Source organism: Epinephelus fuscoguttatus, linkage group LG8, assembly GCF_011397635.1.
Source record: "Epinephelus fuscoguttatus linkage group LG8, E.fuscoguttatus.final_Chr_v1".
Lineage (NCBI taxonomy): Eukaryota > Metazoa > Chordata > Actinopteri > Perciformes > Serranidae > Epinephelus > Epinephelus fuscoguttatus.
The window spans coordinates 5,702,617-5,730,244 of record NC_064759.1 but is presented as its reverse complement, the minus strand read 5'-3'; the positions used below and the strand labels follow the sequence as shown (position 1 = coordinate 5,730,244).

The window sequence follows — 27,628 nt, the reverse complement described above, 5'->3', positions numbered from 1 at the left end:
TGAAATATTTTTAATATTACATAGACTTGTATATATAATTTTTAAAAAATCATTTTCATTAGGAGTAATGCATCCATGACATATGATTAATTGCATGGTGGATTAATTATTTTATAGTAAATTAATTAGATGCTGATGAGGCATTGAAGCTGAATATGGAAAAAACTGCAAAAACTTAAAATATGGGAAACTGTGCATGTTTAACACAAGGACCGCTTACTGGCTTTTTGCGGGGCTTTCAGTTTGATCTCATTGTCTTCATCAGTGAATCAGAGTTCTCGGTGGTTTGGTAAATGCATTTTATCATTTTCGAAAGGTTCTTTAGACAAAATAAATAAAATAAAATAAAATACAATAAAAGAAAAGAAAAGAAAAGAAAAAACAGAATAAAGAAATAATGGAAAATTTACACCAAAATTAAATGAAAAAACAAAACAAAAACATCATCAGTTGTTCAGTAGTAAATTAAAATTTTGATGTTTGTTGACTGTTTTTGTATTTCTCAAATTCTAAGATACATATATACATAAATAAACAAATAAATTAATAAATATTTGTTATATTTTCAGATGTACCACTCAATATTAAATCGTGACTACGTATATAATTTATTATTTCAATCTGCATATGAAAGTATGAGACAGACGACTGTTCAAAGAGAACTTTATTAAACAATCACGAGTTAACAGTGAGCAGCAGGGGGCGCTGCAGCGGACAGGAACATGACTGAGGTCACAGCAGGTCAGTTACAGTCAAACTGGTCGGTTCATGGATTAACTGTAAATACATGAGTATACATACATATATATGTATATATATATATGGATCATTACCAACTGACAGGAAACACCCTGAGTCTCAGGCTGACAGCTGATTGGTCCGTTTGTTATCTCGTCACGCTCACTTCACCTGTGTCACCTGTATCCATAGAAACGTCACACGCAGCAGGAGGAAAGTTGGCAAGCCACAACTTTAGTAATATGACACTGAAGGAATGATAACAGGATGACACTACAGAGTCAAGAATATTATGACACTATATTACTGATATTAATATCACACTAAAGGTTTGGGGTTTGAACTGTTGTTATAGTTGGAATTAATATAATAATTAAAGATTCTCAGCTGGGTCACTGGAGTGGAGCTGAAGAGACGCAGGTTGTCGACTCCTGTTTTATGTGTTTTTATTGTTTTTTTAAATCAAATTTGTGTTTAATTGTGTGCAGATTGTCCTGTAGTTTATATTTGACGAGTTAATAACAGAGTACTAATCATCTATAAAGCACTTCAACCACAAAGACAGTTTGATTGTGTAATATTGTCTGAATATGAAATTAAATACAGAAACATCATTTTCTGACTTCGTCCTTTAGAAGTGATTAAATGTGATTTCTGAGGCTGCATTGATCGATCAGTCTAGAATGATGACTGTACTTCAGATGCTGACAGGGAGTATTTACATTTCCCCTCTTGATGATCCTACAGCCAGATGTCGGACGTACAGTCTCCTCCAGGATATCGAACCTCGTGGGCGAGAACTGGACCGTCGGGTTCTTTACCGAAATCCACCAGGAAGTTTTCATTCAGGGTCAGACCTCCATTAGCGGTGTCCACATCGATCTGCATAATCACCGAGCCCTCTCTGACACACAGACACAAAGAATGTACATTCAGACAGTTTTATTCAATACAGGCCAAAAGTGTAGACGACCCTGTGACCTTTTGTTCTGGGTCACAAAACAAAGGTCACAGGTCAAAGGTCACAGGGCTGTGACCTTTGACCTGTGCATCTTGTTCTGGGTCTGGATGAACCTGAGCAGTGTCATGCATGAATGTACTTAAAGAATATGTTCACATGGTTTTAGTGAAAGGTGAACTAAACATAACCGTTTCCACTTACGGACGTGAATTAATGAACACACACTGTGTTTTATGGCACATGAAGTCTGAACCAAATCTGTTCCTTTACCCAACCATGGAGAGGATGCTACACTTTTTAACACGAGGTAAATACTATTCAACACAACATGTAGTTACTGTAACTGGGAATTCAGACAACGCAGCTGCTGGTGTTTCAGCAACAGTGTGACCATGTTAAAGATGAGGAAGGCAGTTTAATTTTGGCATCACTGGCAAGTTGCGTCTGAGGTTGCTAGGCAACCTTAACAAGCACCATATAGCCTGTTTACCTGAAATCCTGAGTGCAGAGCTGATCTTCTTCCAGGAGGTGTTTATCAGTGTGTAGGCCTATCGTCTGTGGTACAGATGTAAAGCTCTGGGTAGCCCTGCACTAACATGATCAACTTTTCCATGTTTATCAGACTGAATATTTACAGAAGAAGGGAAAGATATCTGTCTGCCTGTGATTGGTTTGTAACGTGACTCCTGTCTGACGGCTGAGTGTGGCCACTTCCTGTGTCTGTCCCACATGGTCCAGTCATATAGGCTCTGATTTATTTTGACAAGGCGCAGCTAATAGAGTTTCACCGCTGTTGTTTTTTTCCCCAACTAAGTGACCAATGAAATCTTGCCGACTAATGACCTTTCTGGTCGACTAAGGTTTGGTCGACTATTGGGAGGCAGCCCTACAATCAAATTAGCAGAACGCTAGCCATGCTGGCTGCCGTAAGTCTCCAGTGTGGCTGCTTTATGGGCCCAGTGATATCGAATCATCATCCAGAGAATTCCATAACACAGAAAAAGAGCCGTTTCGGCTCCATGCGCCACTGAGCAACTTGAAATGAACGGGGTGTGTGCACGTCCCTTCAAAAGCTGAAAGCCTGATTCAATGGTGGAGAATCCTGAGAGTAACTTGCACAACACTGCCTGTTTCAACATGATTTTTATTTTATTTTTTAGATATTTTTTTGGGCGTTTTTGCCTTTAATTGATAGGACAGCTAAGCGTGAAGGGGGAGAGAGAGAGGGAATGACATGCAGCAAAGGGCCACAGGCTGGAGTCAAACCCGGGCCTCTGCGGCAACAGCCTTGTACATAGGGCGCCTGCTCTATCCACTAAGCCACCGATGCCCCCTGTTTCAACATGGTTATGTTCATCTGTCCACATATTTTTGGCCATATAGTGTACTTTGACTTTGACCAAGTAACATGTAGTGTATTTGCATTGTCAGCAGCAGCAGCAGTAGTGTGAGAGCTCACTTGATCATGTCGGGGTAGAACTGTTTGTCCCAGCCGCTGTAAAGAGATGTTGTTACATAAAGTCTCCGACCGTCTAAACTCAACTGCAGCATCTGAGGACCTCCAGGGACACGCTTCCCCTGAGAGACAGACGGGTGGACAGAGACAGATCAATGACGAATCAGAAAGATCAAGAAATAAATAAAAATAAACTCCAGCAGAGGAGAGACGAAAGGTTGCTGGATAGACAGACGAGTCCATCCTGTCCTGCCTCCAGTTTCACTGCGTCCTGTCTGTTTTACCTTGATGAAGCGGGGGTGGGGCTGCGGCTGTTTCTCGGGATCTTCCAGGACTTTAACTGGACCATCACTGACGATACATCCTCCCACAAACACCTGGAACAGACAGACAGGTTAGCTGTCTCACTCTGAGCCGTCACCAAGGCCCAGCTGTTCAAATAATTCAATTTGGATCAGAATGATGAGGACCTGGAAATCCCGTGGTTTACTACCTGGGATCAGAGAATCCATTTTACTTTTGCGCTGCTTCTTCTAAGCAACACTGGATCGAATCACCCTGATCCAGATACAAACTTTTCAAGATTACAGAAGATCTGCTCACAACTGAAATAGTAGTGAGTGTTTACCAATCCATCAACCATAAACTCCATCTGCTCGTTTCCAGTAAATCAGGAAATATTAGGTTGTCATGAAAAACTCTGACAGCCCAGAAGCTCTGCTCAAAACCTTCATACACTCACAGCTCAAAATTCCCTCCGATACTGCAAACAACAAAACCTTGCAATGCGTTCACAGTTGGTACCCACACTGATAAAGACCCCCGACCCATCACTGCTAAACTGGAACACTACAAACACAAGGAACTCATAAAAACAAAGCAAGAGAAGGAAATTCATAGAGCTGTCACCTTCTGGTTGGTTGGTCCGTCTCATTGGCACTGCAACGATGCTCTGCCACATTTTTTTCTCAAAGTGAGGATCAGAATATATGCAGTTCACATAATCTGGTCGGAATTAATATATCTTTTTAAATGCTTGAAGATCCACTCATTACTAAAAGTGTGTGTCATATAAAAACTAAAGTGATGGTCAAAGTTGTCACAGTGAAATTTAAGGTGTGCTGATGGATTCACGTCATCAACTCATGCATTGAGTAACATTACGAGTTAACGTTCCACCTTAAAAGTCGCCAGCAGTTGGCCCTGTGAATTGAGATATTTTTTCTCAGACTCCAGCTGCTGTGAGAGGCAGCAGAACATCCTTTCATTTTATAGTTACAGTTTACTAATAAAACTCTCCACAGTATGAACAGTGGTTACATGAGCCTCAAAACCAGACACAACTCAGCCCTGAGCAGAGTGAGCGTCCTCTACTGACCAATCAGACTGCAGTGTTCACAGCTCCACCTTTTAGAACCACATCTGTGTGCTAGGTACCCCAACAGAGGGGGGACCAAACATGGGGACGGTATGGAACGGTTCCATTGGTACCATCCACAACTTTTCATTGTGGAAATGGAAAAAATGTGTTACGAACTTTTTCCCCCTTCGACCACTGGATTGGTTGAAGAGTAGGTAGAATTTTAGTGAACGAAGTGTTGGACAAACTGTACATTAATGGACAGCTGTACTGCACCTCTACAACCACACCACGGCTATACTGAACAACAACAACACAGAACTCTATTAGAACCCTGCAAACACACAATCAAACCAACACCCCATGTTATCCTATGAACAGACTCCCCCTGATGATATTTCTTTGTGTTTTGTCTCCTGGTGTGACTCTCTGTTACTAGTTTGTTTGTTTTGTCTCCTTGTTTTCTGTATCTCCACGTCCAATAATACCCACTCAAATACCTACCATAATCACACACACACACATCCAAAGACATACAACACACACTCACCATGCAGACAAACTGCATCTAATCCCCACACACCCGGAAGAATACCTAATAACATTGTCTTTCTCTTATTTCTGTTTTCTATGCAACCATAACTTATTTTCTGTAATCTCTGTGGCATTCACTCACAGGCGAAAGAATAAAAGTCATAAATCATCCATTTAAATTGAGAGCAGACACATGTGTACTGCAAGATAATCATCTAAACAGTCCAGAACAACAACAGGCACACAATTTAAACTAGTATATTCAGCTACCTACAATAACCAAAGAGATGTCTCCATTCTGATCCATAAAAAATTCACTCACTCACAGTAACTCAATAATAGACCCAGAAGGAAGATATGCTATAAATATATATATATATATATATATATATATATATGAAGTGCCTCAGTCAACAACAAACCATTTACAATTGCAAACCTCTATGGCTCCAAGAATAATGATCCTAATGAAGGCATCAAAACTAGCCCAATCATAATAAGTGGCCATGCACCTGTAAAGGTTCTGACACAGCAAGGCAATGGTTGGCTGTTGGTCAATAGGTCCGTTTCCACTCAGGAACTTCGGGGTAATTTTACGGGGCCGGGGCTGTTGGTGCGTGTCTCCACCGCAGGAACCACCCCGAAGGACAGAGTTCCGGAACTTTTACAGGGACTAAACAAGTCCCTGCCTCGGAGTAGGTACTCAGAACGGCCCCGAAAAACTCCTGGCTGGGGCTTGGGGATTACTTGGTGCTGATTGGATGTACTCAAGGTGAGATGTGACGTCAACAGAAAGCGACAAAATAGCCGGCATTTTTAAAACTCAGCAGACGAGGAGCCGCGTCGCCCCGGTCAAAATGGTCGCGCAACGATTACCTCACATCCAGAGCCCGGTAACTTTACAGGAACCTTCCTCCTACTCCACCCTCTCAGTGGAGACACAGTGGTTGAGAGGGCCGAGCGAGAGGACGTTCTTGTAAAGTTCCTGCCCCCCAAATAGTACCAGGAACTACTTCAGTGGAAACGGGCCTAATGTTGGGCCATTGATGAGCATCTGATGCCCTTGCTGGTGTGGCAGCTAGCTGAATCAGTGTTGGCAATGAAATCATTTTGATTGGCAGTTCAGCTCAGCACATGAGAAGAGACATGGAAGTGAGGAAAGTAAACAAAGATCTAAAGTCAAGGTAAGATTGTTTTACTTAGCCACTGAGTTCTTTAGCAGAAACATTTGCTGATGGTTCACCATTGATAATTCCACTCTGCATTCCTGCCCGCACATCTGCAACCTCTGAGTTACTTTCAACAACTTCTCCTTTGAAAAACATGTCAATCAAATCACCAGCACTGCCTGCTACCACGATCACATCACCCCTGTCCTTCAGAACCTCCACTGGCTCCCTGTCCCACAATGCATCCAATTCAAAGCCCTTCTCCTCACTTACAAAGCCCTCCATAACCACGCCCCCTTCTAGCTCACTGACCTGCTCCACCACCACACTCCTTCCTGCAGCCGCCACTCCGCCACTACTCAGGACCAAGCTCTGGACCTGGAGCGACAGAGCCTTCTCCACAGCGGCCGGAACTCTCCCCCAAAAACACATTCGAGACTGCACTGACCTCTCCTGATTCAAATCACTCATCAAAAGTCATCTTTTCAAAATGGCTTTTAATGTGTTCTATTTCATGATTGTTTTCAACTAATGGAAAGTGTCATTGAGTACCATGAAAAGCCTTCTATAAATAAAATTCATTATTGTTGTTATTATTATTGTGTTGTCTTTCACTGATGCAGACGACCGCTGTCTGCTGGTGTGGAGAGTTATTTCCTCTCATGCAGGATTAGAACGTACGTTGGTTGGCCATTGGCTGTAGTCCTTATTGTGCTCATGTGCAACCTTTTGGCTGAGGCACTGCGACATCAGGCGATGCAGCAGAGGGCCTTCATCGCTGCTAGTTCTCTGAAGTCAGTTTAGTGTGTCTGGGCCCTAACACTCACCCTGAAGCCTGATTCATAGGGTACAGCTTGTACCACAAGGGGCTTTAATGTTGCTACCTCAAGTTTCTCAGTTCGATAGCTTAATCAGGGAGGTATAGTGCCCACTTCCTGTTTGTAAATTCTTGTAATACATTCAAACAGTGCACTAACATATGTTTCTGAAGACATCTTAGATGAGAAATGGGCAATACAGTATCAGATACTTGGTTAATATTTAATCAGTGCTGCCTTGTTTTATTGTTTGACCTGAGTTTGGTTTGAGATTGAGAGAGAGGAGCGGGCCCCCCTCTTGAACATTTACAATCTTTGCATTCATGGTGGCGGACAAACGAAAAAGCAGAGGCACAATATTTCATCGTCATTGTTTTGAAAAAAAGGAGGAGGGAGATCTGGGTCTTGGTAAGATGGAGGAAAGCTTACATAGTTCATGTACACATACTACCCACATTGTTTAGATATGGAGCTGGCTGAAAATCACAAAGTATCCCTTTAAGAGGGAGTCTAATGTCCTCTTTATCTACTTTATCCCTGAAATGGCTGAACAAATCCAGGGCAAAATATAAATGAAAGTATATTTATTTGACCAGTTAAAACTTTTATTACATTTTGTTCCTGAAATCCACCCCGGACACAGCCCTCTGCTGGGATCAAGATAATCTCATATGTTTTTTTAAATCAAAGGTATGCCACTGCTACTAAAATGTTTTGAACAACACATACTTCAGGTTTGATCCAGATCAGAACCAAGACTGATTAATGTGATCACATCTGATTAAATTTTTTTTTTTTAACAACCAGTTTCCAAGATCTGATAAAATCCAGTATCTGAAATATGATCAGATTACTTCTGAACAACTGGGCCCTGAAATAACATTCATACCTGGCCGACCAGTCTTGGGTTCCTCCTGTCTGTGATGTCATACTGTCTGATGTCACCGTGGAGCCAATTACTGAAGTAGAGATAACGGTCGTCCAATGAGATCAAGATGTCTGTGATCAAACCTGCACAGAGAGACAGGAAATCAGTCAGAATGAAAAGATATCAGACCACATATCAGTAAGACAGACAGACAGACAGACAGACAGCCTCACCAGGCATCTCAGGCAGTGCCCATCCCTCGACCTTCTTACTGGGAACACTGATCACCTTCTCTGCAGCCCAGTCACCTTTCTGAAGACACAAAAAGACAGACTGAGAGTCTGCAGGCATGTTGGCAACTTTGTACTTAGAGCTAAATGCTAATATCAGGATGCTAACATGCTCTCAGTCACAATGTTGTTTGCGATTGAGGGGTGGAAGATACCCTTAGTATCAAAGGTTAGGATCAGGGGTGTAAATATAGACAGTACAGTGACTGAGGTTGCCCTGGGGCCTGTTGGGTGGGGGGGCCGTTGAGAGGGTGGGCCCTCCAAAAATGTATCAGGCAGAGGACGGGCCTTTGACAGAGATTGAGATTGACACCTCGTAAAAGTTCAACGGAGAATTTAAATCAAAAATGGTGCCCTCGAAAAGGCAAACACATCTCTGTCATGGTTTCAGTTTTTAGGGGTAAAAAAGTCAGTAACGATCTATAAAAATATTAGATGCTTACGCTACACGAACTAAAAAAATAAACAAGAAAAAACTATTCAAGAAATAAATGATTTCCTTTATTGTATTTTTGTCATACACAGATATGTTAAATAATATGTATATTGACGTTGTCCAATGCCAAGTGTCCATTTGATCATGTGATGAGATGATACGATATGTGGTTGCTAGTTTAGGCTCTGTCAAGAATCTGAGGTCAGGTAGGATTGCATTCTGACAAAATATTTTCTATATAAAATAAAATCTCTGGGCTGCACCTGTAGTGAGGTCGCTCACTAGCCTCCCTACTGAAAACAGTCTAAAGTTCACTGTAGTTTAGTTTTATAGCTCTTTATCACAAGTGGCCATCATTAACCAACCAGAACACTGAACAGATTCACATTCTAAATTCAAGAGACAATCCAGTATGAACCCTGTACTGACTGGAATCCTACTTGGATCTAGGACCCTGTGGTGCTGACCGGTGTCCCTCTGGGTTCAAGAACCCTGGGTATGAACTATAAGGATCTAGAACCCTATGATATTAAAATCATGTGGTGCTGACTTTTGTTTTGTAGAATCTGAAGACTGTTCCCCGCAGAGCACATCCCACGTAGCCCTCCGTGGCATCGGGGTCATGGAGGAATCGGATCTCGAGGGGAATAGCACCCTCCTCACCCAGATCGAGCGTCTGCAGCTTCTTGTGGGTGGTCCAGTCCCAAACATGGATGGAGCTGCCGTAGAGTCCTGGGACACAAACAACAGTTAACTCAGTACTGTCTCAATCCTCACACAAAGTTCTCAACCCTTGTCTTAGTTAATGGATACCCTGCTGTCTTACTGGAATTTGAACATAAAACCCTGTGTTACAGACACAGGTCTTACTGGGATCAAGAACTCTGTGATACCAACTGGAATCTTACTTTTGTTGAAGTTATTGTGCACTTAGTTTTGCACTTTTAAATACATGGCTCAGGTGGTGTTTTCATCTTCTATGATTTCTTTATCGTATGTAGTAAGTTGTAAAGCACTTCGTCACCTATGCCTGTGAAAATGCTGTACAAATAAATTCTACTTACTTTCTGGCAGCTGAACCTAGCGCTCTGTGGGACTTGCTGGATTCATACTAGCATAGAAATCTACAACCCAGTTGCACTGATTGGGGTCTTACTGGGATCAAATCCAAGAACCCTTTGTTACCGACCAAAGACTTACCCTGTGGTAGAATAGGAAACACAAGTACTGAGGTGCTGACGAAAGACTTATTGGGATAAGAACCTAAACCCATCTGATACTGATTTGAGTCTTACTTAGATCAGAATCTAAATCAAAGAGGATCAGGGATAACAGTCCATAGAAGGCATTTCTTTGTCATCATAGTGGTCATGACATTAAAAAGATTTAAAGGAAAGAAAGACTCAGGGAGGAAATGTTTCCTTCTGACTCACCCTCTTTGACATGGGCAGGATTAAAACCATTAACCAGAGCTTTGGGTGCACCCCATTCAGTGCTGATCATCACATTGTGTCGAGGTTGATACCAGAAGTCATATCCAAAGGGTACTGCTTCACCTGGCTGCTCCCAGTTACCGATCACCTCGAACGTCTCACCGTCCAGCAGGGCGAAACCACCTGAAGGGACGACATCAGGTGTAACACTGATACTGTCCATTAGAGGCCGCTACAGCAGTAATCAACAGGGAGGGTTTGTCACTGGGAGAGGAGGGTTTTACAAAATGGCTCAGTGTCCCTTTGACATTCCTTTACTTCGAGGTGTTATTAATACATATTATTTCTTAGAATTTATAATCCAGTCTGCTGATGTCTCACCTTTGCCGTTGCCAGATGGATCTCCTATACAGCTGATCATAATCTGACCGCTGCCCAGACAGTGTGTGGTGTGAGGGTTTGCCAGGCCGCACTTCCAGTACAGGTCGACAGGCTCCACCATCTGAAGACACAACAATATAACATAAACACAACTCGTTAAATCTGGTTTCAAATTTTCACCTCAACACATTAAGGATGAATTATTTATACAACACTTTTCAAAACAAAGGCTACAAAGTTCTTCACAATAAAAGCATCCATCCATCCTTCCTTGCTGATGCCACATTCAGACTATACGATATCAGCCTGTTTATAGCACGACCTGGCTGTTCTACGGTGTCTGTTTGGATCATGAATGACGATGACAGTCATGTGCGGTAATCGATTGTTTTATGATGTGTAGTGTGTCATAGTAGACGACAACTGATGCCACGTCTGGGACGCCTCACACCTTCAACTCTAGCATGTTTGTTTTATTTTTGTGTTTCACAACTCTTTCTGTCACAGCTGTCACTTTGACCAAGAAGGACACAGAGTGAGCTCCTGCTTTGGACAACTGTATGGTTCAGTATCTTGACAAAGGATACTTTGACATGCGGACTGGAGGAGCTGGGGATTGAACTGCTGAACCTCTGAGTCACAGCCACCCCTATTTTATTAAGATCAAAACCTAGAAGCCTGCTGTGCTGACTGGAGTCTTACTGGGATAGTGACCAAGAATTTGGTAATACTGACTAAAGGATTACTAAATTCGAAACCCAGAGCTCTGTTAATGACTCAAGTTGTCCTTGGATAGGAACCTAGAACTTTGTGTTAGTGACTGAAGTCTTATTGGGATAGTGACCCAGAATTCTCTAACACTGACTAAAAGCTTCCTAAAATCGAAACCCAGAGCTCTGTTAATGACTCAAGTTGTCCTTGGACAGGAACCTAGAACTTTGTGTCTGTGACTGGAGTCTTATTGGTATCAGAACCTAGGACTCTGAGGTACTAACTAAGGACTGGGTGAAGGTGACAGCAGGGAAAGCAAGGTAGCCCAGATGCCCCTCTCCTCTTTCTGGAGGACCCTGAGGTAATCCCGGTCTGATAGGGAATATAATTCCTCCAGTTTGTTGTGGGTCAGACCCTGGATTTCCTCTGATTTGGACCTGTCCAGCGTATGTCCACAAGGAGGCGTCCAGGAGGACGGACATCAGAGCCCATTACCCTGTTTCTAAGGCTGAGCCCAGACACTTTGCCAAAGAACTCAGAGTACTCAGAGACCAGGACCACAGCTGAGGACTGGAACAGAGATCGACCAGGGAATCCACAGCTTCACCTTCAGGATTAAATCCCTTTGTGTGAAAACTGCACTGAACAACATTCAAATTACTGCTGGCACAGACTGACCTGTTGATCCCACACTCCATTTTACCCTCACATATGAGCGCAACTCAGAAAAACTTTAACTACATCACTTAAGGCAGGAACACACTCCAACCCGAAGGGAGTAATCTATCAATTTTGTTATTTCAGCACAATGACCTCAAACTGGGAGGTGCGGACTCACATCCTGCTGCTTCACACTCAGCTGCAAACTGTCCCAGTTTGCACCAGCAGCCCTCCAGTATCACCTTTTAGTGGTATATTAAAGTCTCTGAGGGGAACTCAACTCTTTAATGATTACACCATGACTCAGCAGACTGACAGACGTATTTGCATTCTGATTATTTTATCAGGTGGCCTAAAGCCAGCAGAGCAACATTTTTTTTATTTTTCCACATCATCAGCCCAGTCCAATGACTTCCAAATATTTTAAGTATGCTAAAGAACAGCTGTGAGAGTGTTTATCATCCAGTCTGAACTCAGGATGAACCTTCCTCCTCTTCCTCCTTCTCAGAACAACAGTCTCTGCTGTTCTTTCACTTCTTTAGTTTAGCTTGAGCGTCTCCGCTTTCTCTGACAGAGGGTCTGTTATTACAGTTATTTCTCTAAATTTAAAGAAAACAGCTGCTGTTTTCATAAGTCAGGGTCGAACTGAATTAACCCACTAAGAGGCCCCATTGAACCCCCCATTCTCCCAACTATTTATGTAGCCAGGCCCCCTGTATGGGAGCCTCCTCAAGCTCCTTAGCATTTCAGTGTGCTGCTCGTACTTTGTGGATCTGTGGTGCCCTGGGATTTGTCCCAACGTCGACTACGTAGACTCTGGAGGAGATGAGTGATGGGAGAATCAGACGGTTTCTTTTCTTGGAGGCGTCGCCGAAGCAGCTGCTGCAAGCATTCCAGCCAGAGTGATGCAGCTCGTCACGAAGGTTCGGCATTGGCAGACGGTGGATGACCTGCAGGGGCAGAGGTCAAAGTCAAGTCAAGTCAAGTCAAGTCAAGTCAGATTTATTTACAGAGCACATTTAAAAACAACAATTGTTGACGAAAGTGCTTCACAAAGAAATAAAAAGGAATGCTCAAATAAAAACAGTTATAAATAGGAAAATGTAAGTGAAATTAATAAGAGCATGCAATATTTTGACGAAATCATAACACAAAAATAGGATGCACACACAACAAAATGAAAAATGTTGAGCAGTGTGCTCAGGTGTGTCATCCTAATGATAATTTAAAGGCTAAAGAAAAGAGATGGGTCTAAAGACTGGATTTAAATGTATCAATAGAGGGGGAAGATCGGACTGTAAGTGGGAGACTGTTCCACAGTTTAGGACCAACAACTGAAAATGCTCCATCACCTTTTTTACCCAGTTTTTAACTGGGTACATGGAATGGAGAGCAGTGATTGGTAAAAGCTGGTGCCAACGAAAGAGTTGATTTGTGTATCAAATTTTAAACCAGAATCAAAGAATGCAAGAGGACTTTTCACATTTTATTTTACATTAAATAACAGAGACCTGAGGGCATTGATCGTGGAAGCAGACTTGACAGCTGGGCCAAAGATTAAAGCCTGTCTTAAGTTGAAGAACGCTTTTTACTATCCAGGAGTTTACAGCCTCGATGCAATTTAAGAGGATGTTTACACTGCATGGATCACAAGGTTTGAGTGGCAGATATAGCTGAGTGTCATCAATGTAAAAATGGTAAAAGATATTTCATTTGCTAAAAATAGACCCCAAGAGAAGCATATACAGTATAAGAAAAATAAAATGGGGCCTGATATAGATCCTTGTGGTACGCCACAGGAGATGGTCGCAGAGGAAGAGGACACATTGTCCACTAAAACAGTCACTGCCGGTTAAAGTTAAGAGTTGCTCTTTAGATCTTATTTATTTATGCATTTTTACTCATAAGATAGTTTAAGACTTTTAAGAACAATAGTGATGCAGAGATCCTGAAGGTTAGAGACAGAAAAACAAAAACCTGGAGGAGGAAGGAGAAGGAGAAGAGGAAACGACAGCGTGACATCTGAGTGGAAAACTACTCCAGCAGGAGTAGAGAGCTGATGAGAGAACAAAGACAAGAAATTTACTGATGCTACAAATCAAAAAGCTTCACTGACAGATTTAAAGAAGACTTTGAGCAGGAGAAGAAAGTTGGCCAGACGGACCAAGCAGGGGATTGGATGACTCCTTTTACCTGGCAGAAGGTGGGGGATTTTGGGTCGACGTCAACGGTGGCAAGGTAGTCGGGTTTCAGTGTGCTGGTGTTGCGGTAGATGCAGGGCAGGTAGACGATCTCCTCCCGAGGACCTACAACAAGAAAAACAATTACAGCTCATGCTGTTTCGGGGAGAGGTGAGCAGTAGTCAGTCAGTCAGACAGACAGACAGACAGACAGACAGACAGACAGACTCACCCTTCATGGCGTCCAACGGGCTGCGGTACCCCGGTCCACATCCTGAGCACTTGGCTGAGAAAACACAACATGTGAAAGGTCATTAAACCTCTTCAACACTGTTACAATCACAGGGGACGTCACTGAAAACTGAACTGTTTCCAGGCAGCTGGATGTTTCTCTGCTGGATGAATTTTCTTTCTTTCTTCCTCTAAATAATAAAAACAAACACAGTAAATCTAAATATCATATAAACTGGGTCAGCAGCCCTTCAGCCCTCTGTCCACAGTTCACCTCTTATGTCTCAGACTGTTGCATTCTGGGAAACAGTTCTTCAGTGCTCCACAGGACTGTTTGTTTTATATGCAGGAGTATTTGGCTGCGTTTCATTAGTCACTCCACAGCAACAACACAACATGAAGCATGAAGCTTTTTAATAATCAAAACAAATTAGTTTGCAGTCATGCTAACAGCTCAGTACTTAAACACAGTGGTGCTTTGAGCTAGATGCTAAATTCAGCATGCTACAATGCTCACAATGACATGCTAACATGGCGGCAACCTAAGAACTCGCTGGTGGTCAGTGGGTTCTTAGGTTGTGACGGTGTAGTGGTTAAAGAGACCATCAAGCTAAAGAAGGAGAGTACTGGTCCTTTTCTGACCAAAGTGAGAGCTGTGTCTGCGTACTCAGCATTATCAGTGGGTGTTGGCCTCTGCCAGGGTTGTCTCATGCTATTCTGTTTGTGATATTCATGGCAGAGTCCTGCACCAGGTGGGGTACCAGTGGGTAACCCAGAGAAAGCTGTGTAATGGGTAAAATATGTATATAGATATATATATATAAATTCATGGGCACGGGCACGGGTAAAAATGAACTACACGAGGGGGCAGCAGGTGAGAACAAAAAAAAAAACAAGTCATTTTCGTATAAAACAAATGGAAAAGTCAAAACTTTGACCTTGTCGTCACATTTGTCACCAACGTGGAGGACTCGAGGTGGCAGCCTACATCGAGTTCAAGACACGCAGGGAGGATCCTTCGGAGGATTTTATGGTAGTGGAAGGAACATGCTAAAATGTCTCCTAATCTGGCAGCGATTGAATGTTTTCAACATCCCGCCATCGAGTGCAGCCGGGGAAAGAGACAGCTGGATTTGTAATTCAAGAACGGAGAACCAAGTTTAACGTGAGTGACTGTAGCAAGTGTTGTATAATCACGGGTGTAGGTGTAGGTTGTGTCGTGGGACTTTCATTAACGGGTGCAGGTGGGTGTGGCTTTGACTTATACATAATTACGGGTAACTGGTCGGGTCCGGTACTGAACTCTACGGGTATAGGTGGATGTGGGTTTTAAAAATTGGACCCGTGAAGGACTCTGAGTCATGGACAGGATCTCGAGGCCCAGCTGTGGGGAGGAAGTATTCCAGTTCAGGGACCTCAGAGTTGCATCTCTGCTCTTTGCAGATGATGTGGTTCTGTTGGCTTCATCACACCGTGACCTCCAGCCTGCACTGGGACGGTTTGCAGCTGAGTGTGAAGCAGTTGGGCTGAGAGTCAGCACCTCCAAGTCTGAGGCCATGGTTCTCTGCTGGAAAACAGTGGATTGCTCTCTCTGGGTTGGGGGAGAGTTACTGCCCCAGGCGAAGGAGTTCAGGTATCTCCTAGTCTTGTTCACAAGAGTGAGGGTAAAATAGAGTGCAAGATGGGCAGGCGGTTTGGTGCTGGGTCAGCAGTGTTTCCAGCATTGTGGTTCAGAGCGAGCTGAGCTGGAGGGGGTGCTCCTGATTTATCAGTCAGTGCAACCCTCACCTCTGGTCATCTGCTTTGAACAGTGATCAAAAGAGTGAGATCGCTGATACAAGAGAGCCAAATGAGTTTCCTCTGTAGGGTGGCTGGGCTCAGCCTTAGTGTGCTTCCTGGACACCTCCAGATAGAGGTTTTATGGGCACGTCCAACAGGTAGGAGGCCCTGGGGTAGACCCAAAACACAAGATTAACTACAGGTCTTATCTGGGCTGTGAATGCCAGGAATTCCACAGGAGGAGGTGGAAAATGTTGCTGGGAAGAAGGACATCTGGACCACCTTGTCAAGGTACAGGTACATTTCTATCTACACACACATATATACACACACACATAGAGACAGACCCTTTGTGGTGTCCAGTGATCTGTGGTATCCCAGTCCACATCCTACAAAAATACAACAACATGCTAAAAGTCACAAAACCACCTCAACACTATCATTACTGCAGAGGACGTCACAGAGATCAGACCAGGGGCGCAAATATAGACAGTGCAGGCAGGGCAGTTGCACTGGGGCCCATGAGGTGAGGGGGCCCGTAGAGAGTGGGCCCTCCAACTATAGGTTCAGCAGAAAACGGGCCCCACCTTAGAAATATGTCTGTGTTACAAGAAACACTCACATTCAATTGAAAATGGTGCGATATGCTTTATATGCCTTTGAGAAAGTAAAACTATCTCCATCGTGGTTTTCTTTTCTTAATTTCTTGGTAATCTATAACAAGATATGTTGTGAAATATAAAAAATATGCTTCCTCTACATCAATTATAGATAAGGTATATATATATATATATAAACTCAATTAAACAAATAACTCCTTATTTTCTTCAGTATTTTTGTCCTATACATATATGTGGAGATGATTTTTGGGTGATATGTATGTTGGTGTTATCTAGTGTCAAGTCTCTACTTGATTATGGGATGATACGATTATATGGGGGCTAGTTGAGGTGCATAACAAGCAACTAGTGTGCCTTAGGGCCCGTCACAATACCATACACTGGGGCCCGTTGTGACTACCTTACGTCACAGCGGTCAGAATGATGCATTCTGGGACGCAAATTTGCAGAGCTCCTGTTTGTTTTATACACAGCGGGAGTGTTTTTATACCCAGCAGGTGAATTTTATACACAGCAGGAATAATTTCAATCATCCGTCATCCTGAGTTGGGAGGCTCGTAATTGGACACACCTGTAATTAAATTGTTTACACCCCATCATGAAAACAACTCTCACTGTGCAGCAACACAACATGAAGCAGGAAGGTTTTTAATAACCAAAAAAACAAACAAACCAAAAAAAAACAAGTCTACAGTCACGCTAGCAGCCTCGTAATTCAACACAGCGGTGTTTGGAGCTACATGCTAACAATGGCAATGTGTCGCAGGTGTAAGCTGACATCAGTAATAACTACCTCACCGTGTCGGATAAATACTACAATACTAAAAGTATTAAGACTTGATAAAGTATTTAAAGTGGATCGATCACATCTGATTGATAGTTAGTCTGCTGACATCAGTCCTGTGAAGTACTATTTCCAGAAAGTATCTGTAATATTCCACAATAAATTACATTATTATCACCTCACAGGCTCTTATTGTGATATTTAACCACATTTTATTGGGAAATTCATGTAGGTACATACAGTAATTTAACAGAAGCATACTGTTAAATCACAGAAATATCTGTGAAGTTACAGTGAAATACAGAAATTCTACAGGAGCATACTGCTAAATCACAGAAATAAGATGTGCATAAACTGTGAAGTCACAGTTCAATTCAATCATTTACAGGAACATACTGTTATATCACATTATTACACGGCTCTATTAAATGCTGTATTCTGATTGGTCAGTCGCGGCATTCAGAGGTCTGATATTACTGTGTAATGACCGTTGCTATGTAGCCCAGTGTTGCTAGGGACGCTGCTTTTCATTTTCTCTTGATTCCCTGTAGCTATTGTAGCGCAGATTCAGCCGTTGCTGGCAGCCGTTGCTGGCTTTTTTTTTTCTCTCCTCCCGATTTAATTTATAAATCAATAAAAAATTTATAACTAATCAATATTCTGTCTCAAATTATTTATTTAACTGATAATTAGCCGTGTAATAAGCAGGATAATGTATAATGAGCTGGTGAATACTGGGAAAACAACTCCCGACAGGGGAACAGAGCCCCTCCACGTTCTATTCCCTTGTCGGGAGTTGTTTTCCCAGTATTCACCGGCTCATTATACATTATCCCTTACGTAATGTAATGTGCTTATACTTTTACTTGTAACAGAGTATTTCTACACTGTGGTATTACTACTTTTACCAGAGTGAAAGATCTGAGTTTTTCTTTCCTCACTGAAAATGTGTGCAGTATGTGATGTACACACAGTACACACTAATACTACCATACTGGGTAACACTTTATTTGAGGGAGTGCAGGGCCGTGGGTAAGGACAGTGTGGGTGCATTGGGGCCTATGGGGTGGGGGAACTGTCGAAAGTTGAGAGAAGAACAGGCACTTGGAGTTGATTCAGATTTGCCACCTCAGAAATACAACTGTGATCAGAAAACAACTCACAGTAAATTGACAGTAGTGACATTTGTAATTTATGTCTTAAAAAGACAAACTCATCTCCGTCATGGTTTTCTTTTTTGCAGCAATTTATCTTTTTTGAGATGTTATATTATTTGTTAACTTTAAGTGAATTGTTTTCAGATAATGTGCAGGTTTACATTCATACTGCACGGAGCAAAATGCCTAATTTCAGCTGAAATCTAATCAGAATTTACATGTTTTATTAACTTTAAAGTGAATTGCTATCATTTCTGTCAGATAATCTGCAGGGTTCAATGTGCCCACATTTCACAGGCAACTTATTTATTTTAGATGTTATTTTAGTGATTAACTTGAGTTGCCGTCATGTTCACATTCATACCACACGGCACAAAGTGTCTCGTACTTCAGCGGCATTTAAAATCTGACATGGTTGTTGAAGATTGTGATTAAAGGCTTCAAAGGGCTCTGAGTGCACACAACATTTTTTGGGACAATGTTTGACTGTTTTCTGAGTGTTTTCCTTTTTTAGATTAGTCGACTAGTCTTGATTAAAATTTTCATTTAGTCGACAGGAACACTCCTACCAAAAATATATGCTTATTCTACATAAACTGTAAAACCTATAAATTAACTATAAAAACTCAGATCAAACAAATAATTTCTTATTTTCAATAGTACTGTTGTCATGAACAGATAAAAGACTGTAAAAATAATGGACAAAACTATCATGATGTCACCCATTGATTTGTGGACTCTGTTTTGAAGCCTCAAGATGAACATTTTGGCTGCTGGAGGACACTATCTAGAGACAGTCTGTCACTCAAAGCAGCCCGCCCTTATTTAAACGTAACTTTAAGACTTGAAAAAAAAAGAGTGAAAAACCAGTGAGTTATATCTACAAACTCAGGTCCGGTGTAGTCGTCACGAACGGGGCAATTAGCTTTAGATACCAAAGCTGTTTTTTGTACCAGGCTGTAATCATGTTTATTTCTTCAGTAGAGTTTTAACGTGGAGGTCTGTGGGGACTGACTCGCTCTTGGAGCCAGCCTCAAGTGGCCATTAGTGGAACTGCAGTTTATGAAACTTCAGCTTTGGCTTCATTTTTCCGCTTGGTACAGAGACAAACATGATGCTGGGTAATATGTGTGTTAGTGCCAAAATCTGGCAATGATAACATTCGAGGTCAGAAATAGGCGACGCTGTAACACAATCTTGATTCACATTTGATCAGCGCTGCCTTGTTTGACAGTTTGACAGCAGCTCACAAGTGGGGATTGACATGACGGATGGTTGTGACTCCTCGGCTCTGATTGGTTGTTTTTGGTTCACTGCAGTTTGTACTTTTTTTTCAGAATATAGTGACAGTTGATTTTCATCAAAGTCACCGACTGTAGCTTTAAGTTTTATAATCAGGCCTGATGTTTATGACACGCTATATTTGGTTAAAGTTGTCAGAACAGAAAATGTCCCACTTGACCAAATGACAGTGAAGGACATCAGTCATAAACATCCATCATGACAGTTTATACACACCCCTTTAAATTAGGTATTACCCAACACTGTTTACCAATGACTCCATAACAACCTGAAACAGATTCTTTTTTTTTGGCTTCTGTTGAACTTTACCGCAGTGAGGTATCTGTTTGAGGTGCTGGTTGATTTACAGATTTAACAGAAAAGCTGCCGCGCTGGAGGCCTGCTCACCTGCAGACTCCGCCCACCACAGGTGAAATAAATACTCGGATTTTTTAATATGAAAGTACTCATCATAAATATATACAATATATTATAGAAATACTATTACTGATGGATACAAGAGTAAGAAGGACTTCTATTTCGGAGCTGATTTATCGAAGCAGAATGATGAAAAATCAATAATATGGCTATATTTTACACTTTTAAAAAGAAAATCTGACTGTGAGGACTCATGTTTATTATCTGTTGAACCAGTTATATATTTATTACACATTAAAGGTGGATCAGATGTAATTTGGTGCAAAAACTATTCTCTGATGAAAGCGCTCAAAGTGTCATGTAACAGTAAATGGAGGAATACTGGAGTACAGTACGAGTTGCAAACCTGCTGGGCACGCGCGCACACACACACACACACACACACACGCACACACACATACACACACACACACACACACACACACACAGAGTCAGGTTGTGGTTTTGTGGTTTCATGTTGACATGAACAGACAGACACACAGACGAGCTGTTTCTCATGTTTAGTGTTTGTTTAATTTAGTTTCCCATGATATCAAACAGCCACACAGCTTAGCTCATGTAATTATAATAACGGTAGTTTTCTATTATCTTTTTTTCATGATGAAGATGATGATGATGATAATTGCCTAACTCTTGGCCTTCTTGGTTTCTGTATCATGTTTCGGTGACTCCCATGTTTGGTTGTACGGGAGAGCGGGGTCAGTTGGGACGTTTTTGTATCAACATGAAATAACTGCATTACTCACAGATTAGTTGAACAATGATCGAAATAATTTAATCCCTGAGCAGATTCAGGTGTCTGTGCTATTTTGTAAAATGTATAAGTAGTGCATTTTCCCAAAGTTCTGCCTCAGAGGGATGGTGGGGATGGTAAGTTGGTTGTCAGACCTTGTTCTGGGCTAAAACAAAATATAATTTAGGGACTGTTCATTACATTTGAATTGGCCATATTTTGTATTTATTTTAACACCAATTAAAAAAAAAAATATGAGACTGTAAATGTATAGTGAAATATTTTACAGCGTAGTTCACATCATCTCCACCTCACTCATCTACACATATTAACCACTAATAATAATCCTGTCATAAACCGAAGAGTAGTTTCAGTTTTACTGCTTCAGAAACATTTTAAATTCAATACTTTTACTTGTAACAGAGTATTTCTACACTGTGGTATTACTACTTTTACCAGAGTGAAAGATCTGAGTGTTTCTTTCCTCACTGAAAATGTGTGCAGTATGTGATGTACACACAGTACACACTAATACTACCATACTGGGTAACACTTTATTTGAGGGAGTGCAGGGCCGTGGGTAAGGACAGTGTGGGTGCATTGGGGCCTATGGGGTGGGGGAACTGTCGAAAGTTGAGAGAAGAACAGGCACTTGGAGTTGATTCAGATTTGCCACCTCAGAAATACAACTGTGATCAGAAAACAACTCACAGTAAACTGACAGTAGTGACATTTGTAATTTATGTCTTAAAAAGACAAACTCATCTCCGTCATGGTTTTCTTTTTTGCAGCAATTTATCTTTTTTGAGATGTTATATTATTTGTTAACTTTAAGTGAATTGTTTTCAGATAATGTGCAGGTTTACATTCATACTGCACGGAGCAAAATGCCTCATTTCAGCTGAAATCTAATCAGAATTTACATGTTTTATTAACTTTAAAGTGAATTGCTATCATTTCTGTCAGATAATCTGCAGGGTTCAATGTGCCCACTTTTCAGAGGCAACTTATTTATTTTAGATGTTATTTTAGTGATTAACTTGAGTTGCCGTCATGTTCACATTCATACCGCACGGCACAAAGTGTCTCGTACTTCAGCGGCATTTAAACTCTGACATGGTTGTTGAAGATTGTGATTAAAGGCTTCAAAGGGCTCTGAGTGCACACAACATTTTTTGGGACAATGTTTCAAATATTTAACAATAAATTGTGCTCAGTTTTGACTGTTTTCTGAGTGTTTTCCTTTTTTAGATTAGTCGACTAGTCTTGATTAAAATTTTCATTTAGTCGACAGGAACACTCCTACCAAAAATATATGCTTATTCTACATAAACTGTAAAACCTATAAATTAACTATAAAAAAACTCAGATCAAACAAATAATTTCTTATTTTCAATAGTACTGTTGTCATGAACAGATAAAAGACTGTAAAAATAATGGACAAAACTATCATGATGTCACCCATTGATTTGTGGACTCTGTTTTGAAGCCTCAAGATGAACATTTTGGCTGCTGGAGGACACTATCTAGAGACAGTCTGTCACTCAAAGCAGCCCGCCCTTATTTAAACGTAACTTTAAGACTTGAAAAAAAAAGAGTGAAAAACCAGTGAGTTATATCTACAAACTCAGGTCCGGTGTAGTCGTCACGAACGGGGCAATTAGCTTTAGATACCAAAGCTGTTTTTTGTACCAGGCTGTAAACATGTTTATTTCTTCAGTAGAGTTTTAACGTGGAGGTCTGTGGGGACTGACTCGCTCTTGGAGCCAGCCTCAAGTGGCCATTAGTGGAACTGCAGTTTATGAAACTTCAGCTTTGGCTTCATTTTTCCGCTTGGTACAGAGACAAACATGATGCTGGGTAATATGTGTGTTAGTGCCAAAATCTGGCAATGATAACATTCGAGGTCAGAAATAGGCGACGCTGTAACACAATCTTGATTCACATTTGATCAGCGCTGCCTTGTTTGACAGTTTGACAGCAGCTCACAAGTGGGGATTGACATGACGGATGGTTGTGACTCCTCGGCTCTGATTGGTTGTTTTGGGTTCACTGCAGTTTGTACTTTTTTTTCAGAATATAGTGACAGTTGATTTTCATCAAAGTCACCGACTGTAGCTTTAAGTTTTATAATCAGGCCTGATGTTTATGACACGCTATATTTGGTTAAAGTTGTCAGAACAGAAAATGTCCCACTTGACCAAATGACAGTGAAGGACATCAGTCATAAACATCCATCATGACAGTTTATACACACCCCTTTAAATTAGGTATTACCCAACACTGTTTACCAATGACTCCATAACAACCTGAAACAGATTCTTTTTTTTTGGCTTCTGTTGAACTTTACCGCAGTGAGGTATCTGTTTGAGGTGCTGGTTGATTGACAGATTTAACAGAAAAGCTGCCGCGCTGGAGGCCTGCTCACCTGCAGACTCCGACCTCCACAGGTGAAATAAATACTGGATTTTTAATATGAAAGTACTCATCATAAATATATACAATATATTATAGAAATACTATTACTGATGGATACAAGAGTAAGAAGGACTTCTATTTCGGAGCTGATTTATCAAGCAGAATGATGAAAAATCAATAATATGGCTATATTTTACACTTTTAAAAAGAAAATCTGACTGTGAGGACTCATGTTTATTATCTGTTGAACCAGTTATATATTTATTACACATTAAAGGTGGATCAGATGTAATTTGGTGCAAAAACTATTCTCTGATGAAAGCGCTCAAAGTGTCATGTAACAGCAAATGGAGGAATACTGGAGTACAGTACGAGTTGCAAACCTGCTGGGCACGCGCGCACACACACACACACACACACACACACACACACACACACACACACACACGCACACACACACACACACACACACGGAGTCAGGTTGTGGTTTTGTGGCTTCATGTTGACATGAACAGACAGACACACAGACGAGCTGTTTCTCATGTTTAGTGTGTGTTTAATTTAGTTTCCCATGATATCAAACAGCCGCACAGCTTAGCTCATGTAATTATAATAACGGTAGTTTTCTATTATCTTTTTTTCATGATGATGATAATTGCCTAACTCTTGGCCTTCTTGGTTTCTGTATCATGTTTCGGTGACTCCCATGTTTGGTTGTACGGGAGAGCGGGGTCAGTTGGGACGTTTTTGTATCAACATGAAATAACTGCTTTACTCACAGATTAGTTGAACAATGATCGAAATAATTTAATCCCTGAGCAGATTCAGGTGTCTGTGCTATTTTGTAAAATGTATAAGTAGTGCATTTTCCCAAAGTTCTGCCTCAGAGGGATGGTGGGGATGGTAAGTTGGTTGTCAGACTTTGTTCTGGGCTAAAACAAAATATAATTTAGGGACTGTTCATTACATTTGAATCGGCCATATTTTGTATTTATTTTAACACCAATTTAAAAAACAAATATGGCATGTTTTCTTTAAAAGTCACCAAAATTACACTGTTTATCACAGCCAGAAACTGAGAGAACAGAAATTTTTGCTGGGTTTTAAAATTTCTGACGGTCTTTGAACACATCATGTGCGACAACTGCCTCTGTCAGAAAAAAACTCATCTACTCCATCTCAATTTAAAAAAAACCCAACTGTTTGAAAGAACTAACCAGCAGCGCGACAAGAGTAAAACACAGAGGTGTTTTTTAATGCACGAGTTCGTCTTCAACTTTTAACTTTTAAACATCAAAGGGGAAGGTTTAAAATCTAATAACTAATTTATGGTGGAGCACGAGTTGTGCATTTTCCACCAGTCACTCAGGGAGGCTCAAGAAAAAATATGTGTAGCTTTGGGGAGGGTCAACAAATAAATAAATAAAATTATAAACAGAAGTCACATCCCAGCCACACCACCTCCTCTGACAAGTAGAGAACAGTCCCTAAATAACAAAAAAAAATAGAGATACTGACAAAAACTGTACATGATTTTTATTTTTAGAGTTAATATTTCCCTGAGATGTGGTGGAGCAGAAGTATAAAGTAGCAGAAAATGGAAATACGATATTAGACTTAAATACAGTACTTGAGTAAATGTACTTAGTTACATTCTACCACTGTTAAATAAATACAACTTTAGTCAATAAATGTTAAAAAATAGCAGTTGTATTCTGTAAAGTTAAATACTAAAAACGACTCATATTTTCACAGTTCAACTGGAAATCAACGACAGTTTTTGAGGCACACGTTAAATTTTTGCAGTGATTAATTTGTGAACTCTGACCCCCCCTGGACCCCGCCTACAGAGCCCTGACCATCCTCAAATCCAGGAGACGCCCCTGGGAGCAGCCAGAATTACAACTGTGTCCCTCTTTCTCCTCATCCTTTTTCCTCCACTGCTTTATTAATGAACTGTGAACTCTGACCTCAGTGGCGTCCATGTTTCCTCCTGTACGAGTCTTGTTTATTGTTCCTCTATGCATACGGGTCGGTTCAGGACCAGTTCACACGGAAATCTGATAACAGCCACATCTTTAAATCATGTGAACAGCTAAACAAACAAGAAACAATAAATCTGTAGATGAGCACTCGGGCGTGCAGTGGTCACATCATGACGAGTCCACATCCCAAACTGTTGATTCGTGTGAGCTAATGTGACCTCTGTCAGAGTTATGTAACTCACACACACACACACACACACGCGCACACACACACACACACACACACACACACACACACACACACACACACACACAACCTCTGAGTGCCAGTTAAAGGAACAGACCACTGTTTTCCTGCAGCTTTCTGAGATGCAATAATCTGTCGGCTAAATTAAAGACAATAAATCAGGAACTATTTTGATTTCCTGTCACATGGAAACTGAATTGAAGACGTCTGAATGTGTCAAACTGAGATGAAGATTTTTTTTTTTTTTTTACATTTAATAGATGATAATTAAAGAAAACAATGTGGTTTCCAATAATCAAACTAATCTCTAGTTTGATTTCCTTCCTTTTGGCTTTTGTTCATTTCTACAAATTTTCCTGCAGAGGAACTTTTTGAAAACTCTCTGAAGCTGTGTTCAAGGACCCTCATCCAATGTAGGATATCTGAGAATCAGCAGCTGAACAGAAACTGTTTTAAAAGAAGAAATTCCCATGATCCTCTTAACATGTGTTTCTATTGTTTGTGATCATTTCATGTCACTTTAACAGAAAAGTCTCAGACATCTTTCAGATGACTTCTCTGAACTTTTTCAAAATATTTTCTGCACTTTTATATTTATATGTTTATTTATTGTATTTCTATCCCGACTGAACGTCCTGTGTCTTGTGTTTTTATGTTCTTTGTTAGAATGCATCACCTGAAAGTCAAAACTAATTTCATTGTATTCCTCTGCAGTGGCGATAAAGACTTTCTTCGTCTTTTTCATTATTAATTTTAGGTTTTTTGTGTCAGGCAAAATTTTAGATGTTCACAATAGATATCACGACACAAATACAACACATTTTCATTTTACTTTGTTTCATAAGAACACAAACGTTTCAAAATCTGCTTTTTTATTTCTATTTCTGCAACTAAAATGTTTTTTACACACATTATAACCTCAGTTCTGACATGTTGTCTTTATTTTACTGTCTTGTACTTTTTATTGTCTGTTCTCATGAAATGCTTCATCTTTATTTGACTGTAAAGTGTCCTGTAACTCTGTAACTGACTTTATTATTGAATTATATTTTAACCTGGCAGATTCATAAAGTGTCTCATATAAAATGTGTCATGTCAAAGTGTCTGAGAGGTTTAAGATCAGTTGAACATTTTATATATTTTTAAGAGTGAGGATAGTTTAATTTTATTTAAGTGACCTGAACTGCAACATAATGTTGCTGCAGCTCAGAGGCTGTTCCAGGAAATACACAGAGCCCACCTGCACTTTAACATTAAGTCCAAAATCAATTTAACTACTGAAATCACAGCTCAGATTCAAAAAAGATAAAAGGATGATCCTGCAATAAATCAAGCCTCTAACACATTTTTTGTTCTATGGGCAGGCTCAGGCCTGCCCATAGAACATTAAAGCTGTCACTGATCTGTGACTAAACTATAAATATTTAGTTCATTTGGTTCATATGAAACTTTTCCTGCAAAGAAATTCAGATTTTTATTTTAGCTAATATTACATTTGCGGAGTGCTTTGCAGGAGATGCACAGACCTGTGAAATAAAGTCTGTGTTTCAAACAGTGTGATGCATCAGAGTTTAAAGCTGCTGAGACTTTCTGTTAAGTTTGTACAGACTTGGACTGCAGCTTCAGTTTCCCCTCCTGAGCTGCAGCGAGACTCTGCAGAGCTTTTCAGAATGCACAGTCGGAAACAGAACAAAGGTCACCAACACAGCCTGAGAGCTGCAGCCCTGCTCCAACCAGACTCCATGAGAAAAACATGTGATTGGAGCAGCTGAGACAGACAGAAGCTCCAGAGCAGTGGAGGAGTGACAGGTGTGATGGAGGGATGGTGACAGTGATAACAGAGAAGTGAACTCACCCATGTTTGAGCGCCTGGTCTGATCAGATCCTGCAGGTCCTGCTGTAAGCTGGTCTGGACTCACTCAGACCAGGTCCACTGTGAACAAAACTGGGAGGGTGGAGT

General features: G+C 40.9%; 1 protein-coding gene across 1 annotated transcript; it reads right to left on the bottom strand.

The window, feature by feature from the left end:
- Positions 1-647: 647 nt before the first annotated feature.
- On the bottom strand, positions 648-27,628 carry selenbp1 (selenium binding protein 1). Its single transcript, XM_049583295.1, has 12 exons — positions 27,524-27,628; positions 14,228-14,281; positions 14,009-14,121; positions 12,580-12,765; positions 10,445-10,565; positions 10,064-10,246; positions 9,181-9,362; positions 8,138-8,216; positions 7,926-8,047; positions 3,440-3,532; positions 3,159-3,277; positions 648-1,642 (listed from the first exon to the last, which is right to left on the bottom strand). Exons 1-12 carry the CDS (start codon positions 27,525-27,527, stop codon positions 1,480-1,482), a joined length of 1,419 nt encoding a protein of 472 aa, XP_049439252.1. The 5' UTR covers positions 27,528-27,628; the 3' UTR covers positions 648-1,479.